The sequence below is a fragment of the Brachypodium distachyon genome, chromosome 3, assembly GCF_000005505.3.
Source record: "Brachypodium distachyon strain Bd21 chromosome 3, Brachypodium_distachyon_v3.0, whole genome shotgun sequence".
Taxonomy (NCBI): domain Eukaryota; kingdom Viridiplantae; phylum Streptophyta; class Magnoliopsida; order Poales; family Poaceae; genus Brachypodium; species Brachypodium distachyon.
The window spans coordinates 52,215,594-52,234,792 of record NC_016133.3 but is presented as its reverse complement, the minus strand read 5'-3'; the positions used below and the strand labels follow the sequence as shown (position 1 = coordinate 52,234,792).

The window sequence follows — 19,199 nt, the reverse complement described above, 5'->3', positions numbered from 1 at the left end:
TTCTCGGTCCGTGCCTGGGATATTCCCCTCGCGAGCTAGTGCATGCATTTGCGACAGCACTTCTTTACATAGACCGGACACAATGTGCTTTGCTCGTGGGTGGCCACAGCTCACAACTCACGGGAGGACAAAACGCACGAAAGCACGTAAGAAGAGAGATTCGAAGCAGCAGGGAGAGAGAACAAGACCTGTCGAGGAAACAGAGTTGGAGCTCGAATGGGTAAACGCCGGCCGGCATGGATGCAGGATATGCAGCAGAGCAAAGCCCTGCGGAACTTACTAGTAGACCCTACTGCATGCCTTAATTGTCAGGCTACTGGTGCATGCTGCTTCGCTAGTATTTCTGCCTGGCTTCCCGCGGCCTACCTACGGTTTGCGTACTGACAGAAGCAAACTTGCCCAGAAAACTGCGTGCATAAAGCGTGGTGCCGAGCAGATGCCTGCCGAAGCGCCAGGTTGTATCGACGACTATATCGATCGAGTAGCCATGACCAGTAAATGCAGGGTGAAGGCAGACTGAAGACGTCGTCACCTTTTTCTAATCTAAAGGCTGAGATTAACTGTTACTAGCTCCTAATATTAATCCAACTTTAATGTATAGAGTATCATCGAAAAACTGGATGGAATATCAGGAAGACAAGGGCAAAAACGAAATTTAACCCAGTAAAAAACGCCAACAGAGCGGGCTGGAAGAGGACAGCTGCGCGCTGACAGCCGCGCGGACGGGCAGCAGGAGCGCGCAGCGAGGAGGGCGTGGCTGGGCGGAGGGCTTGTTCACCGCTGCGGGCAGCAAGGAGGGCGACGGCGGCGAGCTGGGTCGAGGGCATGGCGGCGGCCTGAAATGTAGAGGGCGGCGGCGCAGCAAAATCCACGGTCGAGAAATCCAATAATTTTATTTTTATTTTTATAAATGTGAAAAGTCCATAATGCCCTTCCCTTATACTCCATTTAGTTGAGATGGAGTATTAGGTGCCGTAAAATCTGCCCAAAGTAAAGGTTTAATTTTCATATGTCACTAAATATCATTATCTCGTTGTTCATGCAAAGGAATTGAAAAAAAGTCCAGGCGGATTGTAAAAATCCTGTATTTTCCCATTGAAACTCAGATCAATGGAAAATTTTCTTTGCTTTTCTATGATTCATTCCTTTGATCAAATGAGCGAGGCCTCGTTTGGGCACAGGATATGAAAACAAATGGATAGGAAAAACTGCAGGAATTGAATGTCACGTTATATGGATTCCTACTTAATTTGAAACACGTACATTATACAATATAATTGTTTGGATACTTCGCATGAATTTTCTTTACTACTACTTAATTTGCAGTTTGGTACGTTGGTAGGTTGGTCCGTCCGACCAACGTCCCTCCCCTCCACGCGATCGCTCTAAATTACGTCCATTGCCACCGCCAAGTCGCGGAACACCGCTTGTCATCCGAAAGGACCGAAACGCTTCTCTCTGTCATCTCCGCCCCCGGGTAAACTGGGCTTTCCATGCGCTGCCGCCGACCGGAGCTTCCACCGCCCGTCCCCCATGGCCTAGCGCTCTGCACGTCGACGACCGCGACGACACATCCTGCAAGTGAGCTCTCCCTCTCCCACCCATGGCGCTCTCTCCCTAATCCGCATCCCAGCCTTGCAAATGGCGGAACCTTAACAAACCTCTCCCGATCTCGCGGACACGCCGCAACAGTACCATCTGCATCCTCCAGGTCGCGCCCAAAAGCATCCGTCGGCTCCCGCCGCCGCCACAGCAGCAGCCGCTGCATATACTCCCGCCTCGCCGCCGTCTCGCGGTGCCCAGCCACCGCTTCCTCTGTGCCGCGCATCTGCCCGCCGGGACCTCAACCACCTAAGATGGTTCGGCCGCCGGTGCACCCATCCACCTCAGATGAAGCCGCCATCAAACTTCGACAAGGGTGCAGCAGCCGTTGCTCTCGCGACCATCGCTGAGGGAGTGGCCAATGATCCCTGGCACCTCTACAAGCCCACAAACACACCCAGGCAATCCACAAGCCCCACCTCGACAGCCAAGGGCTTGCTTCCTTTCATTACTGATGGCTCTTGATAGAACAAAAATAATTGATTCATATAAGCATTCTTTTTTTTCTGCGGGAGATCCATGCAAGCATTCAATTGGTCAATATTAAGTTACAGAAATCGCAACTACTGCCCTTAATGAGTTCCCTTTCATACCTGCAGATTGTTTTGCTTGTTAATGTGATTGATACTTTGTGAAGGAAAAGAAAAACGAATTCACAATCTACTGTATGATGCAGCAGACCTTGTCCTCTAGCAGTCGACAAAAATTAAAGGTCTTAAAAGTGATATCTTAGACATAAGCCCTTTGAGTACGCTTGATTAGGAAATAATATAGTTTTACTCCGATGTCAGTTCACGCAGCATGGCTGTGACTTTCTTGATAATTTATTTCAATGGTCAGAGTGAAGATGAACAAGATGTTGAAGTTACTTCTCTGACCTTCACTGTAAAACGTATGTGACCTCTTCATGTTTACTGTCATATCCTGGCTTGTAAGTTTCAGTCTGAAAGTTGCTCTTGATTTGTTTCAGGATACAAACTCTAGAATAGATACAACATCCCGGTCAGTGTTTAAAACTCGTAATTTCATATCCATTTTAAATTCTCAATAGTCAATAGAACTGTTGTTTACTACTGTACAATTTTCTGTTTACCAATACCTTTACATACATTAGGGACATCCGAACATTTAACTGATTAATAAGGTTTTGTGAGACCAGCTGGATGTACAAACTGTTTTGATGCTAAAAGAATCGGGACAGAATTCTTTTGTACGTACTTGCCACTGGCCAACTGCAAAGTTGCCCAAATTTGTATCAGCCAATGACAAAGGGTATAATTCTTTGCTGGGACAGGCCACAGGATAGTGTTGGGTCTTTGTAAGCCTGTGGTGGCGCTCGGACATCAGTCATCTCCAAATGGATAAAACTGGAGATATGAAAATGATTTTGATGCCCCTACTAGCTACAGTATGTAGAAGTTATGATGTTTTGTGATGATCTTCTGGAAACGTTTAACTTCCCAAACTCCTATTTCGAGATGCATTCTCGAGCTGGATTGGAGCATCAACGCCATTTTCCTGTCTGCACTATAGTTATTGCTATTTGATTGCCATCAACGCCATGTATTTCTTATTTGCTTTGCCAAGGCTGTCAAGGTTTGTTATCATTGTCAAAACAATGGCGGTCAAGTCGACACTGAACCGGTTGCGACGGCCAACATCTCCGCCCACCGCTCCCCAAACTTCCGCTTGAAGGCCTCCACAAGCCCTTAGATAGGAGGTTCAATTCTTAAATTTGGTGAATCGCTAAATCTTGAGAGCTGGAAATAGATTTCGATTTGGTATGTATCATCAGTGTCCTTATTTTCCTCTTTTCTGAATTTTCACGCAGAAAAATGGGTGCAATAATGTTGTAGAGACACTAGAGGTTACATTATTATCATCCCAACTGACATTTACTTGCGTCCGCGGTCGACCCCGCGCGTGCCGTCGCCCTTTAGCCGCAGTCCGCCGCCGACCCCGCGCCCTCCAGCCGCACTCCGTGACGCAATCCCCAGGCGGACTCCATCCCCCGGTCGCCGCGACGCAATCCCCATGCCTAATCGTGTTTCATTTTATAATCGTTTTGCCTGTTGCTTTATACCCTTTTGTTTTCAGGGTGCGGTTCAGTGATGAATTCATTAGAACTTGTACAAGAAGAAGGTCATCGATCTAAGCCTAATGTGTTGGAGACAAGCATGGTTGGATTCTTCGAGTTGAAGATTGGCTTTTGCTTTGCTTCAGGTAATTGGATGGTCCACCGCCGCCCAGCCGATCTGCCTCTCATCTCTGCGGACCAGCTATGGTTAATTCATTAATTCAACCTATGAAATTAAAAAATTCATGCCGCAGGGTGATACCAGTGAATCGTAGAGGTAGAGTTCTTCCATCCAAATCCTTCCGATGACAATTGGATTGATGTCTTATCTCCCGTCAATTTTAGGAAAATGTATATGTATATTAACTTCAGTTTTGAAACTCTAGATTGTGTGGATTTCCTATGATATCTGGGATATGTGGCTAGCCAGAAGGTAGTTTTTTTGAGTGAAGTACACCACTATGAAACCAAAAGAAAAAATCTCACTGTGGATTCATCTGAAATCTCATTCTCAAGTTTGCATAATGAAATTATCATGGCGGTGAATGTTTTTAGAAGAGAAAAGCAATTTTTAGAAGGTAGAGAATCTTTTTATAATTGCTTATAGTGAGATCAATTATCTTGGTAGTTTTATACCAAATAATATTTGATATATTTATTTGGAGTGACACAGGATTACGATGCATGCAAGCTTATCCAATATACCATTTGTTGTTTGCCATGGAAGCTCTAATTTGTTTACCAGCCATATATGTTCTCAGACTATTTGACGGCGGTCTTGATTTGTGTGGTTGGAGCCATGATACACCTAGACGTCCTCTGTTTCGGACTCTTACCTTTGTTATGTACACTGTTCCATGTTAGTAGTTCCGTGCTAGATTAATTACTAGCATGATATAATGCTAGATAGTGTTTGATTATGTGCAAATATGGACAAGATTCTCGCAAGTGTTGTTTACACTACAACTTATGACAATATTCCATTATAAAAATTGTGTTTTTGTACTATTTCCAGTTTGCACTTCTGATGTATTGCTTTGAAGTGTTTGGGATACAGATAAATGACGTGGTAGAGAGAGCTACCACTTCTATATTACCACGGTGAGAACTGAGAGGTTGCTTCCGTGTTGTAGTGTCAGTTATAGGCGCTGCAACAAAAGAAAGATTTGAATAAATAATGCAAGTATTGAGGAATTCAAAATTAGGATTCAGTATTTTCAAAAAATAAGCTTCAGTTATTCTAATTGAAAATTGCACATACGGGCGATTGAAATAGATGGGGATCGGGTCAGTGAGTGTTAATATGGCATCTAGGGAAACAAATTGAAGTAACTTGTACCGAGATAGTACTCTAATTTTTTAATTTGATATTGTAGACACTATTACAATTTTTACTTCTGTACCTATTAAGGTGTGACTTGTGAGCTCGCAACTTTACTCAATGAGATCAAAGTGTGTAATATTTTATCAAATCCATGGGTATGTGTCCTATGAGTGTCACACGATCTGTAGTACTTTGTATCGTAATGTCTGTACATAAATTTTCACAAGTTCCGTCTCATGATATGTCTAATGATTTCATGAAATCTTTCTTTTTCATCTAAGCTAGGTAACTCAGTTTTTTTTTGAAATTTTGGCCAGATTTTTACCATTCATGTCGGAGTATGTTGTCAGAAGTGAGGTAGACGCAGGGGGAATTGTGCTTCAAGCGAAGTTGATGAACATTATTGATGATGTAGAATGTCGGTGACAAATTTCATTAATATGACTTCATAGTAGGTGTAATGTTCCGTAGCAACGCACGGGCACCTAACTAGTATAGGTTTTAAAAGAGAGAAAAGATGAGAGATAAAAAACACATGTTGCATTGGACTTCTCAGATGAAGTGAAAACACGAGGTTTGAACAAATGTTTAGAATCATCAAACACGAAGGAAAGGACAGGAAAGGCCGGACTGGAACTCTCAAAGCCAACCCTACAATCCAAAGGGCATCTGAGATTCCTTTGTTCCAAATGAGGCATTAGAATAGGAACACCCTCTCCTTGTTTTTCTTCTTCTTTTTATTTTTTTGGCGCCCGGCGACTTAGCCAAAGCCCAAAGCATAGAAAAATTGTTACTTACTTAAAAAAGACCATGAATGTAGTACAAAATCACGAAATGGACACACACGAGGGGCTCTGCACCACTCTCCTGGAGCGAGACCTGAAGAGAAGGAAGACTAAAGTGCACACACTCTAGCTGAGCTATTGCTTGGTTGCATCATCCCAAATTAAATTGGAACATATACGCATGAACGAGAATCCTCCGTCAGGATAAACGGCTAGCTAGATCTAGTTTACCCGCTCCTTTCACTGGTCACACAACTCGGCTAAGCTGGATCTCGTTCTGCACACGACGCGCGCCACAGATATGACATGCATGTCCGATGCTCACGTCCAAGTCCAATCGAAAATCCTGCATTGAATCTTTCTTTCTTTTTTATAAAAGTAGGAGTACAACTTACAACCAGACCCACTAAAAATCTAAAGTTACAAACAAGTCACTGAACTTTGCAGAAAAAATCTGAAACATGGATGGAAGAACGCAATCGGGTCTTTTTTCCCCAACCAGCGATCACCTCGCCATCACCAGGACAACGCCGCTTGGGAGGACGCATCGAATCAATGCTATGCTTACGTAGACAATGGAGTAGAAGAACCATGAGATATTCTGTGGGAGTAGGGGCTACAAGGCTGCAAGCTATGTTGCGGGACGGAGCTCGAGCTCGAATGGGTAAAACTAGCGCGCGCAGAGGAGCAAAGGGTGCTGCAGCCAGCCTACGTGTCTAGCTACGGCCTGCCGCGGCAGAAGCCAAGCAAAGTTGCCTGTAAAGTTTGCATATATGCAAAGCTACCGAGCACCATGTGGCCAAGCATGTATTGTAGCCAGATCAGCGGAAGCATCTAGCCAAAATCTTACCCCGCTCTCCCTTGTGTGCTCGCTCAGAGTAACACACGTATTGAAATAATAGGCACAAGCTGTATCTGCGTGTGAGGAAGTGCGAGATCATCCTTTCCGCACCGTAATCACGCCACATCGTCATCGTACGTGTAGAATATAGCCCAGTCATCGGTTCGTGCGTGTCTTGTACAGTGGGACGGAAGTAGTACTTGTAACTTGTCTATATTTTTTGTGTCTTTAATCATGACTCATCAAACATTTATTCTCTGACTTCTTAACCATGGCTCATGAAGCGTTTCTTGTAAGATGTCCTCTTAGTTATTTTGGGTATGCACCATTGATGCCATGTACAGTTACTCACTATTGTCTTAACTGCCTTTTTTTTATCCGTATTTATTGCTTAACGAAAGTAGATATGAGAATCATTATAAAGTGGTGTATTTTTCTTTATTACAGATAGCCTGATTTTGGCAAACCATGTTTCAGCTTGTGTTGTTCTTGCTGAGGAGATAGCATATATATCTCTAAAAATATGCATAAGCATCTTGTTTATTATGATAAATATCTATTTGATCTTTTAGATCGGTAAGTATGGAAATACAAGAAAATATACAATTATACATTTACTCTTATAAAGACTTGCGTTGTTGCTCGTTTCTCTCCACCTAGAAACTACTTTCAAATCATAATAAATTTTATATATTCTAAGTGGTAGATATTGTATTACGATTTGAATAATAGTTGATTCGATGTGTATATTTTGATATAATTGATATTTGGAACAAACTTAAAAAGACGCAAATATTTAAACACATCATATATTCAAACGATACCGGGGGTGGGGGTGGGGGGTTCTTCCCCCCACAGGCCTAGTTTTTTTATATAATACAAAAGCACTAAAACAACTCTTCAAATATATGATTTTGAATTGTAGTAATGCAGAGGTATTTATATACTAGACAATATTGTATTAAAAAAGGCAGACCAAACCAAATTTATTAAAATATAATTTTGCAAAACATAGAATAAATATTGAATGTTATCTATCAATCTCGAGCGATAGAGTTTGGCCCAACTCAAAAACTATCTGACCTCCGCCAATAACATTTTGACACGTATGCGTGTTCTTCTATATAACCCTAATGCTCATCCTTATTGTTTTCCGAAATACCAATTCCAAACATGGATATAGCCAACCATATCATTGCCACCTGAAAGAGATCCATAACAGTGGTTTATCCTCATATGTATTACATGTATTTTATTCACACATTTAAAAAAATTCACCATAACTTTCCATTAGCCAATTTATTCCATTATATGCTAGATTTATTTCTATTGCAACGGGAAGAGCTTGAAGACAGCAGCAAGATCATTCGTGAAGCAATCCTTAAAAATGAAATTAGATTCTAAGCTTACTTTGAAAATCTTTGGATATTTTGTGAAATAAGTGCACAACATCAAACTTGTGTTAGCTCCTGTGAGACAAGATATGTATTGACAAATGTTGTTATCGTTGCAAACACCAACTGGTGAGAAAAAATCTAGAAGGCAAACGTTATGTGAAAGTAATGAAGTATATTGGCACAAAAAAATAACATATATAATCCTGGACCAGATTATACCTTCGTGTTGAAGGGCATTATATGGTTTATCCTCATGAAACACAACAGTGTTTTTTTTTTAAATGGCGGTTCAGTATTAGTGATATTGAAGTAATTAATTAGAACATTTTCATCATCACCAAACCTCCATACAAGTTTACAGATTTAGAGATATTGATAGATGCCATGGAAAAATATTTTCTCACATATGCAGAATTATTTCTAAAACAACCTATCAGGATGGTTTTGTCCAGTGATCACCATAAGGGTCACAAGGTTAATGCTCAGTACCACGTTTTTTATCCGAGAGAGTTCCATGAACTGTTCACAAATATAAGAAACTTCCAGATTTTGGTCAAATAATGACATGTCATAGAGTTTCCGTGATTTTATAAGGCATCATCCATTCCCGAAACCTCCTTTGGTTATAGCACATTTTCTACGACATCTACGGTGCTTGCTGCTCCCATGACCTTGAAGATCCTTATGCGCATTTCAAGGCGATTGTAAAGCAATATACAGAGGCTGGATGTTTGGCCTGAACTCAGATAACTCAATGGTTGATGCCGTCTTGACATTTAAAATGAACAAGATGGTGGCAGTAAGAAAAGAGAAGGAGAACAAAGGTATAATACCTGAATAAGAGGAAGAACCTTGGCCCCAAACCTTGGGTCTATGGTTGAGTTTATACGCGATCTATTCAATCATCTACCTGATTACTCTAAAGAAAGAGGAACTTAAGGTTAGTTCAAGGCGATTATGGTAAAATTGTACCTTATAGCGATAAGAAACCACAAAAACAACTAATGAGGACTTTGGAAGAAACTCAAGTTGTTGCTTCAGTTGCTGTTGCAAAGTTTGTTTGCAAACTTATTATCCTTTTGGTGGAACAAAATGCATTTCATATTCTTTTCTTGTGGAAATGTATGGTTGCTTATTATTCTGTTCTCTTTTATAGGTGGCTCCTACCTATGTGGATAGCTTATAAAAACTCCTCCAGGTATATCTTTTTTTCTCCAGAAGTGTTTGTGTTGGTGTTGTTATGGTGGCTGGGTTGTATATAGGATAAATATGGCATATATTAGAATGGCTAGACCAAGATCATGGGCTGAGATCAGAGCTAGACATTTTTGTGTATGGATTCAACCAATACTAAATCCACAAGCATAAGGAGAGGGAGAGAGAACATAGGGAGAGAGAGGGAGAGAGAACAGATTGAGTAAACCTTTTACAAATGGCTTACTCCCTCCGTTCAATAAAGGATGTCTCGACTTTGACTAAATTTGAATGCATCTATACACTAAGTCATGTCTAGATTCATCCAAATTTTGACAAACTTGAGACATCTTTTGTTGGACGGAGGGAGTATTATATGAAGAATGTGGTGCCCATATCTAATCAAGGACATTGTTCTTCCCATGTCAACATTTTATCTCTTGCCACACCACCAAAACCACTTTATGGGCTGCCTCCTAATAATATCCTATCTCTCCTATTCCTTTATGGGTGTTTGGTTTGATGGATCAACCCATTCTAGATAGAGTCAATTCCCTTGTATGCCACTAAAATTTAGTGTTTCCTTGTGCCCCTTGTTGGGCTATGCACACGCATTTCCAACCAAGCATCAACACTTGGATCTTCTTTTATCCAGTCATCCATGCCATGAGATGCCTACACAGGTCAGTCCGATTATCACCAATTGAAAATAAAGTTCGATCCAATGATTTAGGCCATGAATTTTTTTTTGTTGGCAATCAACCCAATGAAGAAATGCTATAAACTTAGTCCGAACAATTACCACTCAAGCATTGATCCATATATATCCAAAACAATTAAAAACCAGGTTTTCCAATATTACAAAAATCCACCTATTCATCACTTTTAGATATCATACTTTATGGCATCTTAAATTTCACGCTCTATGTAATTAATCATTAGAGACACGAATGGCACCAAAATTATGCTCGAGTAGGAGTACTGGTCAGCAACCTGTACCTGTGTGTGAGCACATGCTCTCCCAGGTAGTAAAAAAGGTAGTAAAAAAGAAGAAGCTACTCCCTCAGTTTCATAATTTTTTTCGAAATATTACATGTATCTGGACACTTTTTATGAATAGATACATTCATTTTTTATCAAATTTGAGACAAGAATTATGAAACGGAGGGAGTAGTTTTGAATGTCCAATGTTATTTAAATACAAATGTTAGTGTCCAAATCCTTTGAATAAACGGAAACGCACGTCGCGACCGCCTTGTGCGCAATCTTGGTCCCAGATCTGAAACGATCAAACGACCCACGCGACGCGAGACCTGCCGGTCGCAAGTCCCGAATCCAGAGCGTGGCAGCCTGGCAGGTCTCGTTTGGCTTGGAACGAAGGCGGCCTAGCTCATGTAGGCCAGGTAAATGGGTTAAAGCCGCACCGAACCCAAGCTGCTCCATGCAACATCACGTGTGTTAACCAACCCCGACCGGACCACAAATCTAATCAGAAAACCCAAACCACACTGCACCATGCGGAGTTTCCATCCATCCCGAACCAAAACCAATTCAGAAACCACGGTTTGAACCTAAATATTCGACCCACAGCAACAAAAGCACCCACGTACGTACGCTAACAGTAGTGCGGCATGAGTACAAGCAGCACGCAAACATAGCATCTCGTGTTCTCAGACCAAACCAGACCACACCAGGTCGCGTTTTTAGAAAAACCAAACCAGTCCATCCCGATTTTCCTCTCCACCCGTTTGAGCCCAATCCAGTCGAGCCCACGTCAAGTTCCACACGAAAAAACCATACGAGTCCACGCCATTACCAGGCCTAAGCCCATGGTCCCTCTCCTGCAGCTACCTTAAAATTCATTGACGGATCCATTGACGGATACTACGCATCTCGTTATCTTGACATCGACATCGACATTCTTGCAGCTACAACCCCGAAGACCTCACTGTCCCGGAGACGGTTGACCTGAAGCTCTATATGCCTCTGCCCCACAAGTTGGCACGCAACGACCATTTCCTCCGAGTTTCCCCCCGTCATCCATCCCCCGTCGGTTCCTGAGAGCGGCTACGCGCTCACGCCACACGTTCATAGCAGCCGACCGCGGCGTCACCTGCGATGGAGGAGACCGGCGCCGGGGGCGCAGTGTACCGGCGGTGGGACACGTCGGGCAGCGGGTCGCGGTACAGCTTCAGGACGTCGGTGAGCAGCCTGGCGGAGATGGACGGCGAGGTAGTGGAGGAGGAGACGCTGGTGAACCAGCAGGCAGAGGCTGCAGGAGCTGAGGACGACAGGGTGTTCGTGGCCGTCCCGCAAGAGGTCAAGCACGGGAAGAGCGCCCTGTTGTGGGCGCTGCAGAACCTGGCCAAGGACGGCGCGCGCGTCGTCCTGGCTCACGTGCACTGCCCCTCGCAGATGATCCCCATGAGTAAGCATTCCTTTATCTGGACGATCTAATTTAGCCATGAATTTCTCCGCGCAAAGGTATACATGAGACCATGACCATTTTTTGTCAAACAAATGGGGATTTGTTGGCATTTGCTCTGGCCAACGGGAAGCCGAGCCAATGGTTAGAGTTTTCACTGAGTACAGAGCAAACGTTAGGGTCCTCTCGTTTTGTCACTTGCATCTCTTAAAGTTCCAAGTTTAGAGCTACTGTCTCAAGCTTAAACAAATTTCTGAAAAAAAAAGCTTTGATTTGTACCTGGTCAGTCTCCACTTCACTCTCCAGTAGCTGATATTTTGCATTTTTCACCTTCCTCACCGGCAATGTTTGAGTTCAAGGCAGCACAGTTCACACCCCTATGAAAACTTCAAAAGCATCACCATTTGTTCATCTAGCATCGCTGCTGCGGTACAAAAAATAATCAAACATGCGTAAAAAAATTATTCTAGCAACACAGGGTGGCATCATTCGTAATATTCACACATCACAAGCCATTAAACTGAAATTTTGGATCTTAACATTATGCGGCGATAAAGTCCCTGATGACCTTTTGTGCTTGAGATTTCAGACTTAAAACAGAACACCCTTTCTTTCTGTTATTTCAGTGGGAGCGAAAATTCATTATACCAGGATGAATCCAGAACAGGTCAAGGACCACAGAGAAAAGGAGCGACAAAAAGCATCCGAAAAACTAGATGAATACGTTGTGATGTGCACAACACTAAAGGTGCTCTTTCCTAATTCTGCTATGTCCCTCTCACGGATAGACTAAGTAGTGAACCAACTAAACAAGGCAACATATTGAACATCCAGGCTTTGGTTCGGGTATGAAATAAACATGGAAAAAATGGGCATTTTATTAATGCAGCAGTTTATAGACTGTTGTAGCTAAACAAATTCTAGAATCAATTTCAAACTCAAAGTCTGTCAGAAAAAAATTACATGTTTGTCTTAAATAGTTGGCGTTTTAGACATAGACACGATTCCCAATATGTATCTCTGGCCCTGTTTGTTGTGTGTTAATATTAGTACAAAACTACAGGATTTAATATTATGACAAATGTAATGATACTATTTTCATCTTGCCTATCTATCATTTTTTATATATTTGGAGTCAGAGTTAGAAAATTTTGGCAGCACGTTTTCTAGCAAGTCATGTATTTACAAACATAGGTAGAAATATTTTTCTTCCTTATTGTCCTTTCCTTTTGCTTTACGTTTGGCAAAATTTCTCATTTCCGTCACTCTTACCATATAATTGAATTTCAAGTTCCTTTTTTTTAATATTTAGACATACTAAAATGGCAAGTGCATGTATAATTCCCTTTGGAATTCTTTCCAATTTGATTTGGTGCCTGAGCTGACTTTGAAGCATGAATAGTCAGGTTGTGCCTGATAGGATGCAACTAAATAATCCTGTATGCACTCAAGAAACAGGAAAATGTTAGAAGCATATGCGTATCCCTATTATATAATTCGCTTTCACCATTTTGCTTTCACAGGTCAGCTGTGAAAAAATAATGATTGATAAGGATGATGTTGCTAAAGGACTTGAGGAGCTTATTGCCCTTCATGGCATCACCAAACTTGTTATGGGAGCAGCATCAGACAAAAATTACTCGAAGTATGAATTTCACACTTGATAGTTCTCTTCTCACGCCATATTTTGGTACTCCCTCCGTCCAACAAAAGATGTCTCAAGTTTGTCAAAATTTGAATGTATCTAGATATGACTTTAGTGTATAGATGCATTCAAATTTAGTCAAAGTTGAGACATCCTTTGTTGGACGGAGGAATAGTTTAGATCTGCAAAATATTATCCTTGTATGTTCCTGATACCTGTACCAATCCTTGTTTGTTGCTAGTAAGAAATGAGAAACAGAAAGTCCTTGCATTCTACGATGTCAAAAATAACTTTGTTGGCAAACTGTAGGAAACTGAAAACACCAAAGTCCAAGACATCACTCAGACTGATGGAGGCAGGAGCCCCATCGTGTAAGATATGGTTTACTTGTAAAGGAATTCTGATATGTACCAGGTGAGCCTAAGCCAACACCCTTAAGATAGGTACTACCTCTGTTCCTAAATATAGGACGCTTGGGTAGGCTATTTTGGCCTACCAAAATGTCTTATATTTAGGAACGAAGGTGAAGTAGTACTTTTTTCCATTGTATTCAACCATTAATCTCGGTAGAGTGCATTAAACAACGTAAGAAAATTATTGACCTCACCTGTCGATGGCTCAACACTGTAGGGAAGCAAACACAACTGTTCCTGCGGTACCACCATCACCTGCACCCACGGTTGCATCAACATTGTCCGAGAACAGCATTTCCAGCCATATGAGATCATTAACAATTCACCACACAGAGAGTGAAGCATCAAGCTCAAACGGAAGTCCCAAGCAGGGACTGAACAGATCGGTAACAGCAGTGCCACGTCATACCTCTCGGGCAGCTGGCAGTACACCATCTAGGCTATTTGAACCTTTCAAACTCAATGCAAACAGCAGGCCACCAAGAACACCGATGAGTTCTCTAGATTCCTGGGATGATTTTGGGAGGAGATCGGAAAGCTCCTGGTACAATTTATCGAGAAATGGTGATGCAACCAGTGTCTCTGAATCAGCAATGCAGCATCCATTGAATGAATCTGATGATGACCGCCTTTCATCTCCTTCTCATGAGCTGGTATGTATCAGCTGCTGTTCTGTTGAAATCTCACAGATTACTAACCAAAGAAAGAACTCACCTAATGAAATGCAATAGATAACTGAAGTTCTTTGCTGCACACAGGAGAGTTCAGGTGTTGATGCAGAAATGTATGCTAGACTTGAAGAGGCTCTCCGCGAATCTCAAGAATCCAAGAAAGAAGCATTTGAGGAATCAACCAAGCGCCGAAAAGCCGACCATGAGTTGTTTTCAGCTCTTCACAAGGTAACTGGTTCTGCTTTCGAAGACCCTATAATTCATTAAAAAAACAATCTTGAGGCACATAATTCAGATTGTAAAGCGTGTAATTCAAACCAACGAAGACAAACTACTCTTGCAGGCCAAGGAGTTGGAGAAATTGTATCATCACGAGATAAGACAGCGGAAAACAATTGAGGAGACACTACTGAGACAGACGCAGGAGATTCAAGAAATGACAATTCTGCGTGACACAATATACAATGACTTGCATGATGCAGAAGAACAGAAGATCATATTGGAGCAGTGTGTAACCAAGACAAAATCTACTCTAGAAAGTCATGAAGAGAAGCTGGCAACAAGCAAGTACCTTATCGAAGTGCTCCAAGCAGACAAAGTGAAGCTCCAACAAGAGAGGGATGCTGCGGTAACCGCCGCTGAAGAGTTGCGTCAGAAGAACGAGCAGAGAATTTCCATGCCGACTGAAGCACTAAACACCGAGTTCTCAGCCTTTGAGCTTGAACAAGCAACTCGATGCTTTGATGAAGCGCTGAAGATCGGCAAGGGCGGGTTCGGATGTGTCTACAAAGGCTCACTTCGCAACACAACCGTGGCTATAAAGTTGCTGCATCCAGAGAGCTTGCAGGGGCAGTCGGAATTCAACCAAGAGGTAATTTCATCAGATGATCATCAGTTGCATCACTTCATAGAGTCTAACGCCGCCACCACAATTGCAGGTTGCTGTCCTGGGTAGAGTGCGGCACCCGAACCTCGTCGCGCTGATCGGGTCGTGCCGGGAGACGTTCGGCCTGGTGTACGAGTTCCTCCCGAACGGCAGCCTGGAGCACCGGCTGGCCTGCACGAACAACACGAGACCCCTAACATGGCAGGTGCGCACCAGGATCATCTACGAGATGTGCTCGGCCCTGAGCTTCCTCCACTCCAACAAGCCGCACCCGGTGGTCCACGGGGACCTGAAGCCGGCCAACATCCTCCTGGACGCCAACTTGGTCAGCAAGCTGGGGGATTTCGGCATCTGCCGCTTCCTGACGCAGTCCAACGCCTCCGCCACCACCACGCTGCACCGGACGACCACCCCACGGGGAACCTTCGCGTACATGGACCCGGAGTTACTGTCCACCGGCGAGATAACCCCGCGCTCCGACGTCTACTCCTTCGGCATCATCATCCTGCAGCTCCTGACGGGGAGGCCGCCCCAGAAGATCGCCGAGGTGGTGGAGGACGCGGTGGTGAATAGGGATCTGCACAGCATCCTGGATCCCTCCGCGGGGAGCTGGCCGTTCGTGCAGGCCAACCAGCTCGCGCACCTCGGCCTGCGCTGCGCCGAGATGAGCAGGAGGCGCCGCCCGGATCTCGCCCGGGACGTGTGGATGGTGGTGGAGCCCCTGATGAAGGCCGCGTCGCTGACCGCCGGGCGGCCCACGTTCGCAGCAGCCTCCAGGGGTGAAGCTTCCACGCCGTCCTACTTCGTCTGCCCGATCTTTCAGGTAGAGGATCGATGCGCCAATGCCTCGTACTCCGTAATTTGGAGATTGATTTCGCCAAAGTTGATTAAGGGTTTCTTCAGATAAACCTTACCAAATTATGCTGTGTGATATGATTTGATGGCGGAAAACAGGAGTTGATGAATGATCCTCACATCGCAGCGGATGGGTTCACCTACGAAGCGGAAGCCATCAGAGGGTGGCTGGACAGCGGGCACGACACGTCGCCGATGACGAACCTGAAGCTCGCGCACCGCGAGCTCACCCCAAACAGGGGGCTCCGCTCGGTGATTCTCGAGTGGCAACAGCAACAGCGTCAGCAGGAGTTGGATGAGGACTGGAGGTGACCAATCGGCTCCATCCCAATTGTAAATCGTGTACATAATTAATTTGATTGAAACTCAAACTGGAGGATCGAAATTGTTCGGAGAACGTTTCTGGAGCATGGTGTGTGTGCCCTTGTGCAGTCTCTAATGTGGAGCGTGGAAGCTGATTGACAGTTTGATTTTTGAAACTGGGAATTTTTGAAAGGACGATTTTTCAAGTGTTTTACCGAAGTCCTATTTCAACATGTTTTAGATAGCCGGAATAAATTAGAAATATATGTACATCGTTTTAGAGTTTTTCATGTTTTTTTTAAACTGGTTTTTTCATGGCTTTCAGTAGTAACATTTGGTGGTTATCTTATCTCGGTCCACCTGACAATATATTGTGACGTTTCTCCTTCTGTCGTTTTGTGATTATTACCGTGACAATTTTCACCAATACCTTTCCCTACATCAAAATACAAAGCTAGACCGACTATTAAGTACTAACCCTGTCCTTGTTCAGGTTCCTTGTTCCAATACCCAAAAAGGGTCCCCTGCACCTTTGAGGTGCCGTAAAAAAAAAGGGGGCCGCTCAATGTCGAAGGCAGCAATGGACCAAGGCAGCGACGAGCACGAGAAGTTGCGAAGTGCCCATTGCAGCCTCAACTCATCATCGGTGAGCAATGAGTTGAACGAGCAGAGCTCCCCTGCCGTGTAGGACGAGGTGTTCGTTGTATTAACCGAGATTCCGAGAACATAAATGAAGGCTTGAGAGCTCGATCATTTTCTGTTACTCAGTTTAACAACCATGACACATGCTCTCGATCAACTCCGTCCCTGATACTATGCAACTACTATGTGAGGCCAGAAAGTTGTGAAGTGGCCGCCAGAAAGTTGTGAAGTGGCCGTTTCAGCCTCAACTCACCATCGTTGAGCAAACAGTTTAACACAATTGCTAGTTAGTCAGAACAGAAGTAGGCCAATATTTTAACATGACCAAACAACCAGACACCGTCACAAAGGTGCCAGCCACACAGCTGATTGGCTCACTTTAACTAACCTTGCCATCTAAAACTCTCGAATTTCTTAGTTCCTCTCGGAGCCAATCATTTGGCCTCAAGCAGCCATATCCAAACATCATCCCTGCCAAAATACAGTACTGATCAGTACAAACTATGAGAAAAAAAAGCAATGGAAACCACCTACTAAAGCCGCAAGTTTGCACTCGACCGTTCGGCATCAACATATTGGAATTATGAAATCACCGAAAGCAGCTGGAGTGGCGCCGGCCTGGCATCAATCAGCTCATATGTGATGGGGCCGGCCGGTGCGTGTGGCGACTGGCGAGTACGCCATGGCCGGTAGCCGGTAGGACGTGACGCGGCATGCACTGCTCTTCTGCTCCTGCAACGATCCTCAGAAGCTTCTCCCTGCCCATGTACTTAAAATTTCACTGTTTTCCCGCAAAGAAAAAGAGAGTTTAGTTTCACTGACAGAAATGATACACTTCCTTCAGAAAAGACATTGCTAATCCCGGCCCAGAACTGCGACCACTTAGCTCTTGAAATTCCAAAAAGTCACTCCATTCCCTGACGTTTCCATCTGCAAGAATGCAAGAAGTTATGGTCTGTTTGGATGGTGGTCAAACATTGTCCTACCAATTTTTTTGATCATTGACTAAAATTTGGTTCTTGTTTGGATGAAGACCAACTATTTGGCAAGTCAACACTTCATTGCCAACTCTAATTTATCTTTTTAAACCAATGTTGACCAACACATGGGCAAACAAAATCTCAACCAAATTTTTAGCATGTCATTTGTGGGCTCAAAGCCTCGAACCAAACAGTCCCTTACAACCAATCAATCATGCCCTGCCTAGGTGTAAAGGTTCCATCATCCCTAGCTGTATATCTCGTGGGGCCTCCAAATTGCCGGAAACTCTGCGCAATTCCATTTCCCAGGCCTTTGATTTAAAGGCAGTCAAGAACACCTCCCTGCAGGGCCAAGATTTCGATTCAGAAGGGAACAGCGACAACAAAATACGTACTCCCTGTGCAGCTCACCGTACGTGGGGCCGCAACTTCCTCACCACAACGACACCTGGGCCCTTGCCTTGGACCATGGTGGGTGTCACTTTCGCCGCAAAAAGAGGGACCTTTTGCTGGTCATTCTTCTTGGCTGAATTGCACTGCAGGTTTTAATTTCTATCGCAGTCTCATGCTTGTGTGAAAACTTAACTGGACGATAAAGCAAAAGAGGTTAGGTTCATGTTACATCATCCATGCAACTAAAAGCTGTGTCGCAATTGAATTATTCGATGCTATACTACTCATTCTATGGAACCATGCGGAATCAAATTCAGTGATCGAGACATTAAACCCCGTGCTTTGAGAGCTACAGGACGTACGTACTGTTCTTCTTCTCTTTATGTGAGCTTACGTACTATTTGAGGACAGCCATGACAAGTCGATCATATGATCTTAAATTGTTGTCTAAATATTACATGTAGAGAAAATTACTTAAAACCATCACATTTGAGCCACGTGTCTAGAAAAACTACCTTTTTTCAAAAAATAATAATTCAAATTACCACCATTTTTGAGGACACAGGTACTCCCGCGCACTGATTTCGCAATTGAGTGCGTTTTGACGGTAAAACTGACAAGGCCTGTCGGTGCCAGCGTGGAGCCACGCTGGATGTCGGGGGGATGACCCCGGGTAGGGTCATGGCGACACAACTTTAGCCGAGATAACGGAGGCAAAGCCGGCATAGCAACGTATGCCGGCGTCATAAAGTTAAACTAACGATAA

General features: G+C 43.6%; 1 protein-coding gene and 1 long non-coding RNA gene across 11 annotated transcripts; one reads left to right on the top strand and one right to left on the bottom strand.

Annotated features, from left to right (window-relative positions):
* Nucleotides 1-4,673: 4,673 nt before the first annotated feature.
* Nucleotides 4,674-15,087, bottom strand: LOC104583818. Of its 9 annotated transcripts, none has more exons than XR_001407195.2 (7): nucleotides 14,946-15,087; nucleotides 14,418-14,627; nucleotides 14,113-14,353; nucleotides 13,898-13,958; nucleotides 11,925-12,069; nucleotides 8,860-8,945; nucleotides 7,568-7,831 (listed from the first exon to the last, which is right to left on the bottom strand). It is a non-coding gene; the product is annotated as an uncharacterized LOC104583818 (long non-coding RNA). The 9 variants fall into 9 exon arrangements; XR_002965094.1 differs by having other exon boundaries at nucleotides 11,925-12,066; XR_002965092.1 differs by having other exon boundaries at nucleotides 11,925-12,022.
* On the top strand, nucleotides 10,680-17,204 carry LOC100846117 (U-box domain-containing protein 33). Of its 2 annotated transcripts, XM_010237506.3 has the most exons (10): nucleotides 10,680-11,648; nucleotides 12,272-12,393; nucleotides 13,169-13,290; nucleotides 13,600-13,704; nucleotides 13,921-14,356; nucleotides 14,462-14,602; nucleotides 14,718-15,245; nucleotides 15,313-16,083; nucleotides 16,215-16,423; nucleotides 16,912-17,204. In XM_010237506.3, exons 1-10 carry the CDS (start codon nucleotides 11,339-11,341, stop codon nucleotides 16,952-16,954), a joined length of 2,787 nt encoding a protein of 928 aa, XP_010235808.2. In that variant the 5' UTR covers nucleotides 10,680-11,338; the 3' UTR covers nucleotides 16,955-17,204. The 2 variants fall into 2 exon arrangements, with proteins under 2 accessions (XP_010235808.2, XP_024317519.1); XM_024461751.1 differs by lacking the exon at nucleotides 12,272-12,393 and having other exon boundaries at nucleotides 11,522-11,648.
* The last annotated feature ends 1,995 nt before the right edge of the window (nucleotides 17,205-19,199 follow it).